Below are 21,724 nucleotides of genomic sequence, written 5' to 3'. Positions count from 1 at the left end.
GATTGGACCACTAGGAAAGACAACCCTTTGAGTGTCACCTCCTTGGCTCGTATCACCCTGCAAGTTTGGACACTAAGTAATTCAAAAACCATTCGTTTAACCAGTTCAAAACACAATCAAACACATTCAAATCATGTCAAAATCATCATCCTAGGTGCCTAACCAATGTACCCTCATTGGTACCACATTTATATCATCAATTTATATTATTAAAACATCATTCAAATTCAAATTATAAACATGCCAAAATTCATCAATTTGGCCTATCTCATATATATACTTAAAACATTAACTTAAATTTACAAGCACATACCAGGCTTTTATTCCATTTACCATACTATACTATGGCTTCAAACACAAGCACGTGTTATATATATACTAAGCCAACATTATGCTTATAACCTCATATACATTTCATCCACAAAATAACTAACATTTAGACACCCTAGGTACATGTTAACACAAAAGGACAAACATCACCACGTTTGAGATTGGGATCGTTGTTGGATGCTAAATTGGTGATAAAAGTTAAGTATCTAACCTGCTCACGGAAAACAAAACCGTACGCTGAGTAAAACTCAGTGGTATTTCTATAACTCGAATATTTAAAGACAAAATAATATAATATGCACATAATAATTATAGGCACAATTGAATATTTAAAACCACATTGTAATACCCAATTTTAGTCCGGGCTCACAAAAAAATAATAAACCCAAAATAATAAAACAAAGTCTAAGTTCAATACAAAATTATATCATTTGGCCCGATCGGAATGACCCATTACTTGAAAAGGTTGAAGGTCCATCTACAAGCTTATGGAAACATAATCTTCAAGGATATGTAATCTTAGATATGATATGCAATCTTAGATTTGATATATGCAATCTTAGATATGATATGCAATCTTAGAAGATATGATTTTGTAATCTTAAAGATTTAATTTGTAGATACCCTTTAATCTTAGCCGTTGATGTAATTGATTTGTACCGTTGGATTTGGGGAGGCTCAACTATAAATAGAGGCCTCTCCCTTCATTGTAAAGGACGGAAGTGGGGAGTAATAATAATTCTTAAGAGTATTTACTCAAATTTCTCTCTCTCTTGCGTTCTTATTTTGTTGATTTGTGTATAATTTATTTATTGATTTGTATATTGTTGATTTCAAATCTCTTTTTCCTTATTATTCATTTTCAAATTCATTACTTTCAAATTTGTTTACATTTTATTTGGCCTTATATATTTTTTATTTTAGACTCTTTGTTTTAAATTCATTGGTCTTTGATTATTGATGCTATTTAATCCTCTACTTGTTATTTTAGTTTTATTATTATTAAATTAATTATTTTAATATTATTAATACTATTATGTGGCATCATTAATCTTGTATCATTATTATTTATTTTTATTTTCATGCGCATGCATCGTTTTTATGTAATATATATTGTTTTATATATAGTATACGTATTTATATATATTTTATACATATGTTTTTGTTTTATTTTACTTCTTAACTTTTATATACATATATATACTTTTATATTTAGTTTCAATTTTTTTTTACTTTTGTATATATGTACATGTATGTATTTATATATTTTCTAATCAATATTTTATATATATATACACACATGTCTATGTTTTTATTTGCTTAAATACAAACTTATATTTTCAACACATGTTATAATTTATATATGTATATTTATATATTTTTCTTTATTTTCGTAAATGCATTATATATATTTTGTTATGAATTCTATAGTCCAAAATTTTATATGTAAACCCATGTGTATGTCTTTTATTCTTTATAATTTCATGTATATATTTTGTACCTTTTTTCTCTTTATATTTTTTGTTTATTTCCTTCATTTGCTTATTGATTTATGTTTTCATTTATCTTTTGTTCATTTGATACTTTACATGTCGTTCTTTTTATGTACATTAATTTCATTTATTTCTATGCCATTGTTGTATTTATTATTGTATTTTACACTTAATGTAGCATTACATATTTTTTACTCGATTTTAAAATTTTCAAAATTGAGATAATACTCGTATTTAGGATTTTCAAGGAAATTGAGCTCTAACGTATTAGGTTCCAATTTTCTTCATTAAATCCAATAATCGAGAATTGCTCATTAATCAAAAAATAAAATGAAAAGCTTGTTGTCGGGAATTTAATATGTTGTATCCTAACGTATTGGATGTGACGTATTGATTTCTCGAGACAAAGATTTTTTTTAAAAAATAATAACAAAGGAAATATTCCAAGTTTAGGATTTTGAGAAATTGTGCCCTAACGTATTGGGCCACGATTTCTTTATAAATCTTAAACAAATGAATATTCTTTTAAATTTTATTACACGAGTATTTTGGACTAATTCATTTTTGAGGAATTAGAATGTCGTGCCCTAACGCATTGGGTGTGACATTTTCTTTCTCCGAAATGATAAGAGTCTTAATAAGTAACGTTTTTTAAGTTTTTATTAAGGACCATATTTTTAAATTTTCGACATTAAGACACTAATTAATTAACTAGGTACCAATTTTGGGCGTTACGAGGGTGCTAATCCTTCCTCGTATGTAACCGACTCCCAGATCCATTTTTCTAAAACTCGTAGATCAAAGCTATTTTTTAGGTGATCCAATCACACCTCAATAAAAGATTGGTGGTGACTCCCAATTTTTTTTTTAAAGTCGACAACTAATTTGTTTTTTTTTTCTCAAAATAAAAAATGGTTTTGGCACACATTTCTTCATATAATGACATTAGCCATGAATTACTCAATTCATGAATACATCATTATATACCATACTCAATTTTCATCACTTGCTATATATGTAATAGCTTTCCATAATTTGTTCACATATCATTTAAACAATGGCACTATCCATTCCACATTCAATTCATGAGTATATAACTCGTATATTCCATGAATTTACAACATGTTTCACATTTTATTTTCAGTTCACTATCTCAATTCCATTTCTCATACCATATCATTTCAATATCAATTATAAAACTTTAATTATATGTTTACCCCTATTAATATGACTTGGACTTGGACGGATACACGGATCCAACCAACACACCAGTTTGGCACTCAGTGCCTCATCGGATAATTCGAAGTAGTAAATTGACACCTAATGTCTCATCAAATAAATCTGAAGTAGTAAATTGACACCCAGTGTCTCATCTGTTAAACCGAAGTAAATTGGCACCCAGTGCCTCATCGACTCGAAGTCGAAGAAATCCCTGAACTCTTCCAATCCTATGGCATGCCATCTATATCCGACTCAGCCGAATACAGTTAATAGGGTTTAATTTTGCATTTAAAAGACAACCAATGTTCAGTATCAATTTTTCATATAATCACATATACATATGAATTCAATTCAATTCAAATAATCGATACATTCATAATATATATACCAATTCAATCAATTCCCATCAATTTAAAATCAATTCAATATCAAAATGTCAAATACTCACCTCAACTACTTACCATAAGCATTAAATCAAAATTCAACAATTAATAACTAGATTCGAATTATAGAAATACAAGCTAGAAATTCCGAGCTATTTCCCGTCGACTTTATCTTTCCCCTTTTTAGTTGAGGATTTTGGTACGACGTTAGCTACTGAATTAAAACAATTAAAATTCATCAATACAACACAATTCAATTTCATATTGCATATTTCAATTTTGCTCAATTTTTGCCTAATTTTCAATTTAGTCCCTAAACCGAGACTAACTTTATTTCTTTACAATTAATCATATATTTTCATACAAATTTCACTTTAAACTAAATTTAACTCCCTATTTTCACTTAAATCCTAAATTTTGAAATTTTCACAATTTAATCCCTATTACTCAAAATTTACAATTTATTCGCAATTCAATCCTTTTTATTTCTAACTTTTAAATCTATCAATTTAATCCCTAATACTAAAATTATTCAACATTAACAACATTTAAAAACTCAATAATTGCTAAAATTTCGACATAATTCGGGTAGTACTTAACACCAAGCTTCTCAAAACATAAAAATTACAAGAAAAATGGACTAAATTAACTAACCAATTGAACTTGAAAACTTTGAAACCCTAGCCTTGTCTTTCTCCTTTCTTTCTTTTCCCTTTTTCTTTTCTTTCTATTTCGTTTAGCCTTCTTGGCTTTCTTTCTCTCTCTCTTTTTTTTATTCATTTACTTATTGTTATTATAATAATATAATATATATACTTAAATATTAAGTAAACATATTTTTAATTACTAATACCATCCACTTGTTGAAATAAGGTTTAATTGTTTCTTTAGTCCTTTTAATATTTTTCTTTAATCTATAATTCAACTTTTATCCTTTATGCAATTTAGTCCTTATACCTAATTACTCTTAATTCATGCAAATTCACCTATCCAAAACCTAATTAACTACACAACTAACTCCGTTAATACTTTTAATAAATATTTATAAGTTTGACTTACGATAACAGAGTCTCAAAAATGTACTTTCTGACACCCGTAACAATTGGGTCGTTACAAGGTATTAACCTTTGAATGTCGTTTTATAGGACAAAATTCACATAATGGAGAAATTACAAAACATCCCTTAATTAAATAAAGCAGAATTTTTTATATTTCTTGACAACTTTCACATCAAACTTCTAAGCTAATTTTAGACACATCCTGATATTTTTTGGGCTTGAGTTAGAACTTCAAATAATCTTTCAATTCCTTTCGAATCAATATATTATGGGCTTAAAATAGAGTTATGTAGCTCAAGTTATGACAAAATACTGAAACAATATTGTGTTGAAAGTCCAATCTGTAAAAACTTGCCAAAAAAATAAACTTTAAGCTTTTTCTCTCTCCAATTATTCCCTAAATCAATAATAGATAAAATATAAATCTAAATAATGCAATTAATAATTTAAATAACATAATTCAAGAGTGAGAAATATCACAAATAAATTGAGATTTATGTACTTATCATATAATAACAACTTTAACCCTCAAAATTTATACATTTTGCTAATTTAGTCTCGATTCTAAAATATTGAACCTTTAACGTTTACACATTGTATAATTTAATCATTTTGCGGTTTTACTTTTCTTCGTGGCCCTTTTTGACATTATCCTTGCATTTGATTCAATGGAAAAATGAACAATAAGAAGAAATAAAACAACCCAAATTTTGGAAAATAGCCAATTCAATTGCTTGAAAATAAAAATAAACGCTTCATTAATTCAACCCAATTGTAAGTCTAATTGCTTAAAATGTTTTTTGAGCTTCGATTTGCTTCATCAATGGCAGTCAACTTAAGCTAACAGAAAATGAATTAATTATCATTGAGAGATATCAATTTCTTAGTCTATTTTTTTGTAGTAATAAAGTTTTTAGTCATATGAAGTATAAGGAAAACAATGTACTTGAATATTGTCTAGTTTAATAATAAACATAATTTTTAAAAAAATGTATTTTTTATTTCTAATTTACATATTGTGTATTGAATTATATTTTAGTGTAAAATAGGATAAAATTAGGTAATGGGTAAACATGGAGAGCTAAACTTTTAAAAATTAAGACTAAATTGACGTAATGTGTAAATGTTGAGGCTAAATTTGTTACTATACTTATTTCAAAAGTTGTTACGCTATATTTCCGTTAGCCATTTAACAATAGAAAATTAAAAAAATCGAATAATTAAAATACTAATTTATAGCTTTTTATAATTGAGTGGTAAAAAGCAATTACCGGTAATAGTTTATTTTTAAATACGAAGTATTGGTTCTTGCTTCTTGTCTCATGCTGGTTCAATCTTTTTAATCTTTCTTTCATTTTTGTTCACATTACCTTCCTAACTTTATAATTCAAAATGGGTTAAGAAGATAATCACTAATAAAATCTTATAATACCACTTATCTTTGCCTGATTTTACATTTTTATGATATAATTAAGGTGATTTATATAAAAATAAAAGGGTAAAGTCTAAAATATCATTAAATTATTAATTTCATTCTATTTTGATCATTTAACTATTAATTTTTCAATTTAATTATTATATTTTTAAAATTAAATATTTTAGTTAATCGCCGTTATGAGAGACGGAAAGCTGACATGGGTATTGTTTTATTGATTTAATAACAAATTTAGCCCTATAATATTTACACATTCTATCAATTTGATTCTAAACATATAAATTTAACAAATTTAGCCCTCAATATTTACAAAGTTTGTCATTTTAGTTTAAATTCAAAAAAATTCAATAAATTTAGTACTCAACACTTACAAAATGATAATTTTTTTTTATTTTTTAAAAATTTTATAAATTTTGAGAGTTAAATTAAATACAATAGGGGAGTTTCTTGCCCATACATTTGCTCCAAACGCCTCCACCACGGCGTATTGTTGGTGGGGTATGGTTCAGTGGGCTATGCACCCCATCCGGTTGAAGGATGAACCATACTAGATCATTAGCAACTCATGGGGAGAAACCTGGGGTGAAAATGGGTTGCAATGTTTGTGGTGTAGGTTCATTGGTCTCCACTGTTGCTGGTGTTAATACCAAGTCTGAGTAATTGGTTTGCATATATATGTATGTATGCTTACACAGGTATTTGAGAAAGCTTGAAGCTTTTAAATTCCTCATGTTTCTGTATTTGAGTAAAAACAAATGAAATGTTTGTAACCTTTGTTTTTCATGATGTTTTGGTCTTTTGTCCTTAATCTTAATTTGTCATGGAAAATAAGTTTTCATTTTTGAATTAGAACAGCTTCAAAGCCTTCAATATTTTAAAAATAAAATGTCATTCTGTAAATGTTAAGGGCTAAATTTATTGAATATTTAGAATTTGAATTAAAATGACAAATTTTGTAAATATTTAGAGCTAAGTTTGTTGAATTTTTATATTTAGAATCGAATTGATAAAACTTATAAACATTAGAGGTTAAATTTGTTATTAGACCAATAAAAAAAGCCGACATCGTCACTCATGATTAAAATATTTAGTTTCAAAAATTTAGTGATTAAATAAAAAATTTAATAATTGAGTGATCAAAATAGAATAAATGAGATTTTGTACTTTACCCAAATTAAAATTTAATAAAATCTAAGAAAGAACATGAAATATCTTTAATAATCTCTATATTTTTTCCATCATTTTCAAATTTTAATTATTATTTAACACATTAACCACTATATCCCTACACGTACCAAACATGGCCTTAAGATGCCTTTAGTGAGGTGATAAGGGTTTTGAAGAGTAGGTGCCATACGGTCATGATATTAACTAAGAATTTTCTAAAAATATGATGTGATATATGGACACTAATTTAATTTAGAGGTTAATAGTTGATACATTATTATAAAATTAATTTTATTTAACTTAAGCATCAACCCACACCTGGGTTCATGAATTTGCCAAACAAGGGCCACTAAAATTGACTTAGAAGCTTGTGATGAAAAAAAGAATAGGAGAAGTCATCCACTTAAACGGATTAGTGGTGATTGTCCCCAGCTATACGATATTATAATCAAGTTTGTTTTTTCGATTACAGGCATTTTTTAAGAGAAAAACGAAAACCGTGTTGATATGTCAGTTCAAAAGAAATTGATTTTCAGTAATAGGATAGAGAGAAAACACCAATAATTTAGATCATAATAATTTAAAGTATACATAAATGGTTATTTTTATAATTTATCGATGGTTGGGATGGTGTTACGAGTAGATATGATTATCGAACTCCACTACGAGCTTTAATTATGATTCTTCTTAATACGGATAATTGAGATTCCCTATGAGCTGTTTGTCATCCAAAGGTAGTCACTTTGAGTTGAAATCAATTAATTGATTAGAGAGTGTCTCTTGCGGTGACAAAGTAAAACATAAACCGAATCTCGACTGTCCAAAAACAATCATCTTTAAACCCAATCATTACTGCTTTAATATCCTTTCAACATATGTTATTGCTAAGAATCTATATAAGATTGAAGAAGACAGCTGCAACTTAACCATAAACAACCAAAAAAACCTGACAGCTGCATAATGAGCAAATGGATGGGGGGTTTGGGGGATAAAACTAATTGGACAACAACACAGTTAGATATTTAGGGGGAGGGGGGGCTGAACCAAGTGTCTCCATACAGACCCATACCATCTAATCAACTAATCCCATGAAACAAAACCTACTCCATGCATGTTTTCTTTGTATTTTTTAAAAGATTGGATTGATAATTAGGTTGTTGGTTTAATAAATAAAGAATATTACATTTCAAAAAATTGTCCTACTAAATATATTTTTTATGGAATAATAACTCTTGATTTAAAATTGAGAAAAATATAATGTCGGTAATGACAATATATCGCAAAGAAAAATAGAAATAGAAAAATAAAGAACACACAAATTTTACGTGGAAAGCCTTTCGAGAAAAAACCACGGGCAGAGGAAAAGAAAATTCACTATGTCGAAAACTTAATTACAAGAGGAGTAGACTATGCCTATTTATAGGCTTGTAAACCTTATTCTAATAGGAGTGAAACTCCTTATTCAAATAATATCAAATAGATGGAGTTTAATAAGGTTTAGAAACCTTATTCTAAAATAAAATAAAAGAAGTATAATTCTATAGGATTTTACTTTTATTTTATTTTACCACGATATTTATTTAAATAAGGATTTGGGTCACTTAATTCTAACAATCTCCACCTTGACACGAATTCTTAATGAACAAGTTCTTCATCGCGAACTCTCAACGAACAAGTTTCTCCACCTCTTCCATAAAACCCCTTAAGGGTTTATTTGCAACAATGAACACCAACCAAGTCTAAGCAATACTCAAACTTGGTTATAGGAAGTGACTTAGTCATCATATCTGCAGGATTTTCATGAGTACTAATTTTGCTCACAACAATATCACCACGAGCAATAATATCACGGACAAAATGATACCGAACATCAATGTGTTTTGTTCTCTCATGAAACATTTGATCTTTTGTAAGGAAGATGGCACTCTGACTGTCACAAAATACTGTATTGATTTGAAGGTCTTCATTGAGTTCACTAAAAAGTCTCTTCAACCATATAGCTTCTTTACAAGCCTCAGTAATCGCCATGTACTCAGCTTCAGTGGTAGACAAAACGACTGTAGTTTGCAAAGTGGCTTTCCAACTGATTGCACAACCTCTGATTGTAAAGACATAGCCGGTGAGAGATCTTCTTCTATCGAGGTCCCCAGCAAAATCAACATCAACATACCCAATAACTCCATCTCTAGTTCTTCCAAACTGTAAGCAAACATCGGTAGTACCTCGTAAGTATCTTAAAACCCGCTGAACTGTTTTCCAATGCTCTTTACTAGAATTGGCCATGTATCTACTAACTGCACTAACTGTATATGATAAATCTGGACGTGAACAAACCATGGCATACATGAGAGATCCCACTGCACTAGAGTATGGAACATGTGACATGTACTCAATCTCATCATCTGATTGTGGAGACAAAGCCGATAAAAGTCTGAAATGGGCTGCTAAAGGAGTACTAACAGGCTTAGCATTCTGCATATTGAATCTGCAAAGAACTTTCTCAATGTACCCATTTTGACTTAGGTACAATTTACTTGTTTTTCTATCTCTAAGAATCTCCATACCAAGTATCTTCTTTGCTGGTCCCAAGTCTTTCATCTCAAATTCTTCATTTAGTTGGGCTTTGACCTTTTTTATCTCTCCTTTATCTTTCGCTGCTATCAACATGTCATCAACATAAAGGAGTAGATACACAAAAGAACCATCACTGTTTTTCTTAAAGTAAGCACAACTGTCAAAGCTACTTCTTTTAAAATCATGAGAAGTCATAAAGGAATCAAACCTCTTATACCACTGTCTTGGTGATTGTTTCAAACCGTAAAGGGACTTTTTCAGCAAACAAACATAGTCCTCTTTTTCTGAGACTGTAAAACCCTCTGGTTGTTGCATGTAAATATCCTCCTCAAGTTCTCCATGCAGAAATGCATTTTTTACATCTAACTGCTCAAGCTCCAAATCATGCATGGTCACAATACCAAGCAAAGCTCGAATTGAACTATGCTTCACAACTGGAGAGAACACATCTGTGAAGTCTACTCTTAGAATTTGACTGTAACCCTTTGCAACAAGCCTTACTTTATATCTGGGTTCTTCAACTCTTGGAGTCCCTTCTTTCTTCTTAAACACCCATTTACAACGAACAACCTTTTTACCTTTAGAAAGTTTCACAAGATCCCATGTTTTATTTTTGTGTAGTGATTTCATCTCCTCTTGCATAGCAAACATCTATTTTTCTGAGTCTTCACAACTAACCGCCTCAGAATAATTAGATGGCTCTTGGTTTGCATCTATATCTTCAACCACATTTAAAGCATAAGCAACTAGATCAGCCTCTGCATACTTCTTTGGAGGTTTAATTTCTCTTCTAGTTCTATTTTTGGCAATAGAGTATTGTGGTGAAGAAGCAACTCTATTTTGAATTTTTGTACTGGCTTTAGTAGTCGATTCTGTTGTAGATTCTAGATTAATCTGATGCTCCACCTGCTTTTGATTTTCTTTATTGGAAGAGTCTTTAAGAGATAAGTTAGGTAGCATAGCAGTTTCATCAAAAACAACATCTCTGCTAATCACAACTGTTCTATTTTCAAGACACCATAACTTATACCCTTTTACACCAGCTTTATAACCAAGACAAACATATTTAATAGATCTTGGTTCCAATTTTCCATTATTAACATGAGCATACGCAGGACAACCAAAAATCTTTAAATCAGAATAGTCAGCAGGATTACCAGACCATACCTCTTGTGGAGTGTTTTTCTCAATGGCAACAAATGGAGATCGGTTGATCAAAAAACATGCAGTAGAGGCTGCTTTGGCCCAAAATGACTTTGGTAAGTTGGCATTCGATAACATACATTGAACCTTCTCCATGATCGTTCTGTTCATTCGTTCTGCAGCACCGTTTTGCTGTAGAGTATGACGAACTGTCAAGTGTCTCACGATCCCTTTTGACTTGCACAATTTATTAAACTCATCAGAACAGAACTCTAAGCCATTATTTGTGCGGAGGTATTTTATTTGCTTTCTCGTCTGTTTTTCAATCATGGTTTTCCAAGACTTAAATGTGAAAAACACATCGCTTTTCTGCTTCAGGAAAAACGCCCACACTTTTCTGGAAAAATCATCAATAAAAGTTAGCATATAATTAGCTCCACCTCTCGAAGGCACTCTGGATGGCCCCCAGAGATCAGAATGAATATACTCCAATGTTCCCTTCGTGTCATGGATTCCTCTGGTTAATCGAACTCTCTTTTGCTTCCCAAAAATGCAGTGCTCACAGAACTTCAGTTTGCAAATTCCTTGCCCATCAAGAAGTCCTCTTTTGCTTAATTCTGCCATGCCATTCTCACTCATATGCCCTAGGCGCATATGCCAAAGTTTAGTAATATCATCATCTGACAAGGAAGAGGATGACACAGCTACATCACCAGTAACAGTAGAACCCTACAAAACATATAACTTGGCAGTCTTTCTCTACCCTTTCATCACAATGAGGGAACCTTTGGAAATTTTCAAAACCCCACTTTCAGCTGTGTATTTGTACCCTTTTGAATCAAGAGTACTCAATGAAATTAAATTTCTCTTTAATTCTGGAACATGTCGTACGTCACTGAGTGTTCTGACAACTCCATCAAACATTTTAACTCTAATTGTTCCAACACCTGTAATTCTACATGAAGCATTATTTCCCATCAACACAATACCTTCAGACACTGTTTCGTAAGTTGTAAACCAATCCCAATTGGGACTCATGTGGAAGGTGCAACCCGAATCAAGGATCCACTCCTCGCTCGCTTTGGAATTGTTGATAGAAGTGACTAGAAGTTCACCATCGCTGTAATCTTCTACAACATCATCTTTACCAGAATTTTCTAGTTGTTTTCCATTTTGATTCGCAGCCTCCCTTTTGATCTTATTCTGTAGCTTATAGCACTCAGATTTAATGTACCATTTCTTCTTGCAAAAGTTACAAGTTTTACCTCTGTTTGAAGACTTCGATCTACCTTTAGATTTACTACGAGGATTCTGTTCCTGTGTCCTTCCACGATCATCATCACGCTCATACCATCACACAACTAATCTGTAATGGTTAAAGAAGGGAGTGGGTGAGCTTAACAAGCTTAGTGAATGGCTAGAACAACTATCATGCAAACAATTCATCAAACAAAAATTTTTTGACCCTCTTTGTGCCCAAAATGCCCTTGAACGGGCCTTCAATGATTGGTGCTTCGGTTGGACAAAAACTACCCTTGGTGTTATTTTTTGTCCTCTCACGATGTTGGTATCGCGATACCTTATGATAAGATATCGCGATACCGTTAACAAACTTGACTTGGGTTGCTCCTTGAGCAGGTGAGTATCGTGATACCCAAAGTGGATATCACGATACCATTGTGGGTGGTCTTCATCTTTGGGGCCTGTTAGGGGTATCGTGATTCTAAAGGTAGGATATGACGATACCTTCTCTTTTGGGGATGTTCTCGCTCGATTTTGGCCTCCAACACATCCCTACAACACTTAATCATATGTTAGGGCTCCCACAGGCACAATTGGCCAATTTGGGTCTCAAAATAAGTAAAAAAAGACATTCACACTTATTAAATAAAAATTCTAAAAACTACGAAAAACTACAAAAATATACTAATTTGCTCGAAAACAAACTCTGTAAGTATAACGGGAAAGATTAATTTGCCATATCAAATTACAACAGATCAACCCCTTAATTATTTTTTTAATTTCTCATTTAAAATCTAAAATTTTTAAAAATTTTAATTAGGCCCCCGAAACTTAGTCCCATGATCTCGCCATTGTATATAAGTTCATTATGTGATTATATAAACTTTGATTAAGTTGATTACAAGCACATAATATCCGACGTGATTAAGTTGATCATATATGAAGTGAAATTAATTAAGTGATTATATAATATATGATGTGATTACAAACACATAATATGATCATATTGTTTTTTAAACATGATAAAAATAAGTGTGATGTCATGATCTACGATTATATAATCATTGATATTAATAGGTTTACAACTAGCTTTGAAGTCAGCTTGCAGGCTTGTAAACAAATGTACATTCTCACAAACAACATATTGTCCAAATTATAAATGGTTGTGGTAGCCCAAAACATATAGGTCAATTGCTTGCCAACCAAGCAAGTGAAGCTACCCACTTTGTGATTGTCCACGAGGTTACTTAAACCCCAAACAAGTTACCAGGCACCCCCTTGAGTCCTTGTAAGATTAAAACTCATTCGTTTTGATTGTTTCAATACTCTAAATTAAAACAAGACTATTTTCTATTTTTCCTCTATAAATATACATCTTGGCTGACCACTCTATACATTCAAATATTGAGGGAAAACTCTATCGAAATTTAGTTAAAATTTATTTGAGTAATTTTCTTTTACTCAAATAAATTTTATTTTTCTGGAGCAACAGTTCTAGATTAAAGAGGAATTATAATTTCATCTATATAACAATTATAATCTAAGGTCCAGTGAATTTTTTAGCGAGTTTGGTTTCTTTATAAAGGTTTGTGCAAACTCCCTTAAGGAGGTGGCTTGGATTTTTCCATTATTTAGTTTTCTTTTGGATTGGAGGTCACTCTCCAAGTAACGGTGAATTCGAGAATAGTGAAGAAGATCAATTAGTTAAAAGTTTGAAGACATCAAATTTTGTTTTAGGTTGGTTGAAAAGCTTGAGGACTTTCTTAGAGGACCTTTGCATTTTGAGCATCTCCTTGAAGCTGCGACACACATGTATTTTATTTGATCAAATTTATAGCTTTACATATCATAATAAAGGTCCACATTAGAAAAAAAATTAAATTTCGTTGTGCCACTTTACCATGTTTTCTAAATTGATTTTTAACAATATGTGGGGTACAACCATATCATGTCATTCAACAAAAACAAACATTAATTGATACCTCTTCAAATAATGTAGAAATAATTGCAATTCACGAAGCAAGCTGGGAGTGTTAGGCTAAGGATATTGATCCAACATGTCTAAAAGATATATAATTTGCTGCTATAGGAAAATACATAAACTATCTTATATGAATATAATGCAACGTGTATAGCTTAATTAAAGAGAAGATACATCATAGAAGACTAAAAGAAACATATTTTAGTAAAGTCATTCTACACTTATGGTCTTGATAAGAAAGATGATATTAAAGTTTGACAAATTTGTTTTAGATCTAATCACTAAGGTATTATCAATTGTAACATTTGAAAAGTTAGTACACAAAATTGGAATGCATGAACTCTTAAATGACATTATTATTAAGGAGAGTTCAAAACATGATACTAGTTTCTTTTAGTCAATGTTTAGTCCCATTGAATTTTTTTGATAAAAGTTTTAACAAAATAACTTACAGTGAGAAATTATCTATTTTTATTGGATTTTATCTCACAATATAAATTTTTTAATAAAATTTTGATGAGACATATTTCTTTTATTGATGAAGAGAGAGTGAGAAGTAAAATAAATAAATTCTTTCAAGGAGAAATTATATCTCCATAACTTATCATTCATTTCATGAAAAATAATTATATTAGTTAGTGGTGTATGAACATTAATTATACAAAAATTTGTTGATATGCTAATAATTGTGTTGTGGTCGAGTGGGCGACCATTTGCCACAAACAACAAATTAAAAGCTATAAACCTGCATAACATAAAAAAAAAAGGGTAAACTACTAAAATAGTCACTTTTGTTTATTTTAGATTATATTTAGTCACTTATGTTTGAAATATTACGTTTTAGCCACTTACGTTATCGCGTTGTAATATTTTAGTCGCTGAGTCATTAATTATCGGTAACGGTGCAACGGTAAACTGACGTGGCACGTTAAATCATCATTTCAAACAAAAATTTTAGGTTAATTTCTATAATTGGTCCCCATATTTTTTCGTTTTGAGCAATTTAATTTTTTTCTTTGATGTTCTTTTAGCTTTTCTTTTCCTTTATTTTTCATTCTCTTCTGCTTCTCCCTCTGACGCTCTTCATGTAAAAATATTTTTGTATGGTCACTCCTAACAGTCAACAACTCTATGGCATGCGCAACTATCTTAATGAAAAGAAAATACATATATATCTCAAAAGAATGTACAAGAAAATCCAAGCTCTAATTTCATGATAAGCTCTTATAGTTGCTAGAACAAAAATAGTGAAATAGCACCCCATACAAGGCTAAAAAATTGCACTACTAACAAACATAAATATATGAAGATGGAAATATGACAGCTCACCAAGCATTCTGCTAATACATCCTGAGAAATACCCAACACACAATTTTATTTAAGGTTAAGGAATCAAAAGGAGAATTAAAAGAGAATGCAAATTGATACTATATCCCCATTCGTCACCTTAGTATTTTCCCCAAGAATTCCAATTATAAGCCCCATCAACCTATGTGCAAAAGCCATTGGTTTCAATTGAATGCTTTTATGTGCCAAGCTGTCCATGCTTTCTAACCCCTAACAGGAAGAAAAGGAAATCAAGTGATTATTTCAAGGTCCAACTATCAACACTACGATATAGGTTATACATGGAAGGTACATACCATTGTTAATGGCCTCATGTATAACAAGAGCAGAGAATATTAGCATTACCGAGCACTATTTGTAACATGCTTCTCAAGCCCTACCGAGCTTGTTGGTGAGCATATTGAAACCAGAATGCACTTGGATCCAGCTTATTTATCTGACGACCTTGCCATTTCTCCTATGCCCATGCAAAATAAAAACTCAAATTATTTCATCTATGCTGGTAGTGGGCCTTGAAGTAGAATGAAAGAAAAAAACTATGTTAAAAGAAATGGAGAAAGGAGGAAACAGAGGTTGAAACAGAAGATAATGGGAAAAAAATAAAGGAAAGTTAAAAAGAACATAAAAGAAAAATAAATAAATTGTTCAAAATGAAAAACTATGGGGATCAATTGTATAAATTAATCTAAAATTTTTGTTTGAAATGGTTATTTAACGTGTCGCGTTAGCTTACCGTTACACTGTTAACAGCTCAGTGACTAAAATGTCACAACATGATAACGAAAGTCACTAAAACGTAACACTTCAAACATAAATAACTAAAATGTAACATAAAATAAACAAAAATAACTATTTTAATAGTCTACTCTAAACTAATAATATAATAAATACATCATTATAAATATAGAACTATCTTAAGGCATATAATAACGCAATAAAAAAGAGTGTTGCATTTCATGGATGGATAGGAGTGCCAAGTTGAATCCAAGGTGTGTTTGAATGTGATCTACGTGGCCACACGCAAATATCCCTTTCTTCTTTCATTTTCAACTGTAACAGTAGATATTAGAAAACAAATGTAATAATATATTTGTTTTTGAGGCAATTCCACGCTGGATACACGTGTTCTCAATCCTTACGTCCCTTTCGCTATCTAAGTAATTTTAAAAACTTATTTAAAAGTTTATATGTAAGTTATTAAATTATTAAATATATATTTTATGTGTTTATTTCTTAAATTTTGTTAAATAATATTTTTATTTCATTTGATTGATTTATTGAATGAATAAGACAACCATGATTAAACTTTTTTTGTTGTTGTTATTGTTGTAATTTTTAGTTACTAACTGAATGAATCTAATATTGAATGGTAATCATTTTATTTTATGACCGTATATAATTTAGTTTTGATAATTTAAATAATCATGATAGAATAATTTATGAAGCATATAAATGGTAATTTTAACTTTAATAAAACATTCTCTAAAAATAATTTTAAAATAAAATAAAATATCATCTTAAAACTCACAAATAATAAATTGAATCGCTCAGTTAGGGCAATTAAAATGGTCGAACCAGTTGAATGAGTAGTGGAACTAATTAAATTATTTTTTTAATAATTTATTTAGTTCTTATATAAACTTTAGTTTAAATGCGTTGATGTAAAATTTATGCTTTTTAGAGAAAAATGATTGGGATTCATGGGAGGTGAAAAGAAAAGATGAGATACGTAGCCACATGGGTCCTGCCACGTGGCACATTTGTCCAAGTTGAAGGGAAAATCTTGATTTCTTCCTGCAAATTTCAACCTGGTATAAGAAAATGTGAAATATGGGTCACATGCAATGTATAAATATTTGGTCCAATTGGAAACGTAAGAGGCTGTGTACCCTCGCATGGCCTTGTCTTACGCTCTCACTCTCCTCCTTATTTCATCATTTTTCTGCAACTCCTTTAAATATAACTACTTTTTTTTTAATAATAATAAAAAAAAAACACAGTGGCTAATTTCAAGAAGTTTTATATGCGTATAAAAGATTACCCCAACATAATTCATTTCCCTGTCTCTTTTTCTTTTTCCAGGACTATAAATAGCCCCCTCCCCATAATTAGTTCATTGCATCTGGGACTTGGGTTTTGGAAGGCAATCTTTGTTTATTCCATTTCATATTTTCTTCACTTTTCCTTGGTTAAACGAAGAAAATGACTGTTGGGGCTGGGATTTGTGTGAGTGATGATGGGAAGTTAATGGTGTTGGGAAACTGTGTTCTTCACGATGTTCCTGACAACATCGTGGTGCTTCCAGCCTATGGTGATGCATTGGCTAATGGAGCTTTCATCGGTGTTGTTTCAGATAAGACGGGTTGCCGCAGGGTCTTCCCCGTTGGCAAACTTCAGTATGTATTCTTATTTCTTCCTTCACTGTTTGTTTCCCGAGAATATGTTGCATAACATTCGTTTTTTTCACGTTTTACAATTCCAAGATGCCAACATAAGGATTTTCTTGTCATCAAAAGCCAAAATTCTGAATTTGTCTTATGTTGCAGGGGACTGCGTTTTATGTGTGTTTTCCGATTCAAAATGTGGTGGATGACGCAGAGGATGGGAGCATGCGGTCAAGATATACCCTTCGAAACCCAGTTTTTGATTGTGGAGGCACGCGATGGCTCCGGAAATGGAGACGATTCCGCCGTATATGTTGTGTTTTTACCGATTCTTGAAGGGGATTTCAGGGCTGTTCTTCAAGGCAATGAAAGAAATGAGCTGGAGATTTGTTTGGAAAGTGGTATGAGAGGGAAAACAAGATAATTTACTCAGATTTGGTATTGTTTTAAAAATTTTTGGTTTGTCCTTCTAGAACTGAAGGGATCATTGGCCATTGCAGGGGATCCAGCTGTTGATGAGTTTGAAGGGAATCATTTGGTTTTTGTGGCAGCTGGATCAGATCCATTTGATGTCATCACCAATGCTGTGAAGTAAGTTTTAAAACATTTTACATTGACGCCATCTTTGTACATATGATGCTTGAAAGTAGCAGTGTTTACTTCCCATGCTGCTCGGGTCCTTCATTTTTCTTGAAGCATCCGTGTTTGACATCCATGTCCTGCACATATTTGGAGATGTCTGCGGATGCAGCTCTCCAAGAACTTTTAAATAAATGAAAAAACTTTTTAAAAAATACGCATATCTGTATTTAATACTCACAGTCGAGTCCAAGTAAAATAGTTTACTTCAGCCATGGTCCTTTAGTGCTTCATGACTGCAGATGAACTCATCGACATATCTTTTTAGAGTTTTATCATGACTTTTCTTGGGGCAAATTGTCTAACATGACGAATTATTAGCCAAGTAATACTGGAAATTATATGCAGGTCTGTGGAAAAACATTTGCAGACGTTTTCGCATCGTGAGAGGAAGAAGGTAAGTCATTCTGTTGCTGAAGCTAGAATCGTGTTGTTTCTGTTCCTAATACATGGAATTATAATTGCATTCATTTTTGTTGTTCAGATGCCAGACATGTTGAACTGGTTCGGTTGGTGTACATGGGATGCTTTCTACACCAATGTCACCTCTGAGAGTTTAAAGGAAGGATTGGAAAGGTGAGTTTTAAGTATTTCAATGCTATTTATCCGATTCAACATTTAGAGCATTAGATATAGGAGATTAACTATTAACTCTTTCAGCTTGGAGAAAGGTGGGATTCATCCAAAGTTTCTTATTATTGATGACGGATGGCAATCTGTTGCCATGGATTCACATGGAACTGAATTCAGAGCTGATAATGCAGCCAAGTAAGGATTTAAACCATTCTCATCTTATTCTTGCTAATTCTTCCTTTCCATAGGCTAAAAGGTCTTGCTGTTTTCGGCTTTCTTGTGTTTCAGTTTTGCAAACAGGTTGACAAATATCAAAGAGAACCATAAATTTCAGAAAGATGGCAAAGAGGGTCACAGAGTAGAGGATCCAGCTTTGGGGCTTTGCCACATTGTCACCGAAATCAAACAAAAACATGCCTTGAAGTATGCTTATGTCTGGCATGCAATTACAGGGTATTGGGGAGGTGTTAGACCTGATGTTACCGAAATGGAACACTATGAATCCAAAGTGGTTTACCCTATTTCATCTCCTGGAGTTGAGTCAAATGAGCCTGATCAAGCTTTGGACAGCATAACTAAGAATGGTCTTCGCCTTGTTAATCCTGAAAAGGTTTTCAACTTCTATGATGAACTTCATGCATACCTTGCTACGGCCGGTATTGACGGAGTCAAAGTTGATGTTCAGAACATCCTTGAAACTCTCGGTGCGGGCAATGGTGGAAGAGTGAAACTTGCTAGAAAATATCATCAGGCTTTAGAGGCATCAATTGCTAGGAACTTTGCTAACAATGATATAATCTCTTGTATGAGTCATAACACAGATGGTTTATACAGGTAAATTTTCAGTTGTCATGTACTAGTAAAGCTATCAGTGACCATGAACTTACACTGACATATGACTCGCTTGTGCAGTGCAAAACGAACCGCCGTTATTAGGGCATCGGATGATTTCTGGCCTAGAGATCCGGCATCCCACACAATTCATATTGCATCAGTTGCATACAACACTGTTTTCCTTGGGGAATTTATGCAACCAGATTGGGACATGTTTCACGTAAGTTTACAGGTTTTACCTATTCTTAAAGCATTCAAATTCGATCCATGCTTCATTGAATCGTCCAATGTTAACGCATGAATAAATTTGACAACAGAGCCTGCATCCGATGGCCGAATACCATGGAGCAGCCCGTGCTGTTGGAGGATGTGCAATTTATGTCAGGTACAATTTAGTGTCATCTAGTGGGCTTTGTGACAGTAGTAAATTTAACGCTTGATTTCCCATATTGTGTGTTGTATTATTACAGTGACAAACCTGGGCAACATGACTTTGACCTACTCAAGAAACTTGTACTTCCTGATGGTTCCATATTGAGAGCCAAACTTCCAGGAAGACCTACAAGGGATTGCTTGTTCTCAGATCCTGCCAGAGATGGGAAAAGGTGAGAAAAAAGAAAAGAAAAGTAGTTTTACTTATGCTACTCCGTCCTGAGTACGTATCTGACATATTAAGAATTATGCTCATTATGCTCTTGGTATCTACTGCAGCCTTCTAAAGATTTGGAATCTGAACGAGTTCACTGGAGTGATGGGAGTATTCAACTGCCAGGGGGCAGGGTGGTGTAGAGTCGGAAAAACCAATGTCATTCATGATAAACAACCTGATACAATTACAGGATATGTGAGGGCTAGAGATGTAGATTATTTGCCTAAAGTAGCCGGTGATGAATGGAATGGAGATTCTATCATATATTCCCATCTTGGTGGTATGTCTATCATGTTAATTTTATGTTCTTTTTAACCTATTGTTAATAAGATACAAGTATCTGTTGGACATGGATATGTGCAACAATATTTAAGTTTCCCTGAACAAACTTCACTGATTCCAAATGCAGGAGAATTGACTTACCTTCCAAATGATGCAACAATGCCGATCACTTTAAAGGCACGACAATATGAAGTTTTCACAGTGGTACCTGTAAAGATATTAAGCAATGGGTGTAAATTTGCTCCCATTGGCTTAATAAAGATGTTCAATTCAGGGGGAGCCATCAAGGATTTCAGATATCATCATGCAAACATAGACATGAAAATCCGAGGGTGTGGCGTGTTCGGAGCCTATTCGTCAACTCGACCGAAGAGAATAACTGTTGAAACGGAAGAAGTGAGTTTTGAATACGAAGATGCGTCAGGTTTAGTGACACTTTCATTGAGAGTTCCTGAGGAAGAGTTGTATGTTTGGAGCATAGCCATTGAAGTGTGATGATAACAAAAAACCCTTTCAAACGAAAAACAAAGGCAATGTGGGTCTCACGAAGAGCATTGTGTTAGGTGGCTGGGTAGAAAATGTAAAGAAGTTTGTATTTAGGAATTTCTGGGGAAACTGTGAGGCATGGCATGGGATGGGGCTATTCATTATTCAACGTGTTGGCTATTGAAAACAGGGACGTGGGGTTGATCTTGCCATGAGCCAGATATATCAATGAAATGTTTCCACCAATCAATAATAGAAAAAAAAATTATAATGTTTATAAAAAATAAAAACCATGAATTTTATCTTATACATAAAACACTTTTTATTTATTTTTTTACACCATAAATGTCTTGGAATTAAATAAACTTATAAAATTAAATCAATAAGCATTAAGTGTACTGGTAAGTTATATTGCATTTTCAAGGGGAGATATAGTTTTAAATTTTGAAGATATATTATTAAGAAGGATAATCATGATTTCGAACATGAACCGCAAAAATAAA

The 21,724-nt window shown here is 32.1% G+C and overlaps 1 protein-coding gene across 1 annotated transcript; it reads left to right on the top strand.

Moving 5' to 3' along the window:
* Positions 1 to 17,275: 17,275 nt before the first annotated feature.
* Positions 17,276 to 21,511, top strand: LOC105783700 (probable galactinol--sucrose galactosyltransferase 1). Its single transcript, XM_012609291.2, has 12 exons — positions 17,276 to 17,770; positions 17,921 to 18,159; positions 18,259 to 18,349; positions 18,746 to 18,794; positions 18,882 to 18,973; positions 19,058 to 19,165; positions 19,259 to 19,804; positions 19,883 to 20,024; positions 20,122 to 20,189; positions 20,275 to 20,409; positions 20,516 to 20,733; positions 20,863 to 21,511. The coding sequence occupies exons 1-12, from the start codon at positions 17,577 to 17,579 to the stop codon at positions 21,228 to 21,230; spliced, it is 2,250 nt and encodes a 749-aa protein (XP_012464745.2). The 5' UTR covers positions 17,276 to 17,576; the 3' UTR covers positions 21,231 to 21,511.
* The last annotated feature ends 213 nt before the right edge of the window (positions 21,512 to 21,724 follow it).

This window comes from Gossypium raimondii, chromosome 13 (assembly GCF_025698545.1).
Source record: "Gossypium raimondii isolate GPD5lz chromosome 13, ASM2569854v1, whole genome shotgun sequence".
NCBI lineage: Eukaryota > Viridiplantae > Streptophyta > Magnoliopsida > Malvales > Malvaceae > Gossypium > Gossypium raimondii.
This window is presented reverse-complemented; position numbering and strand designations above follow the sequence as displayed.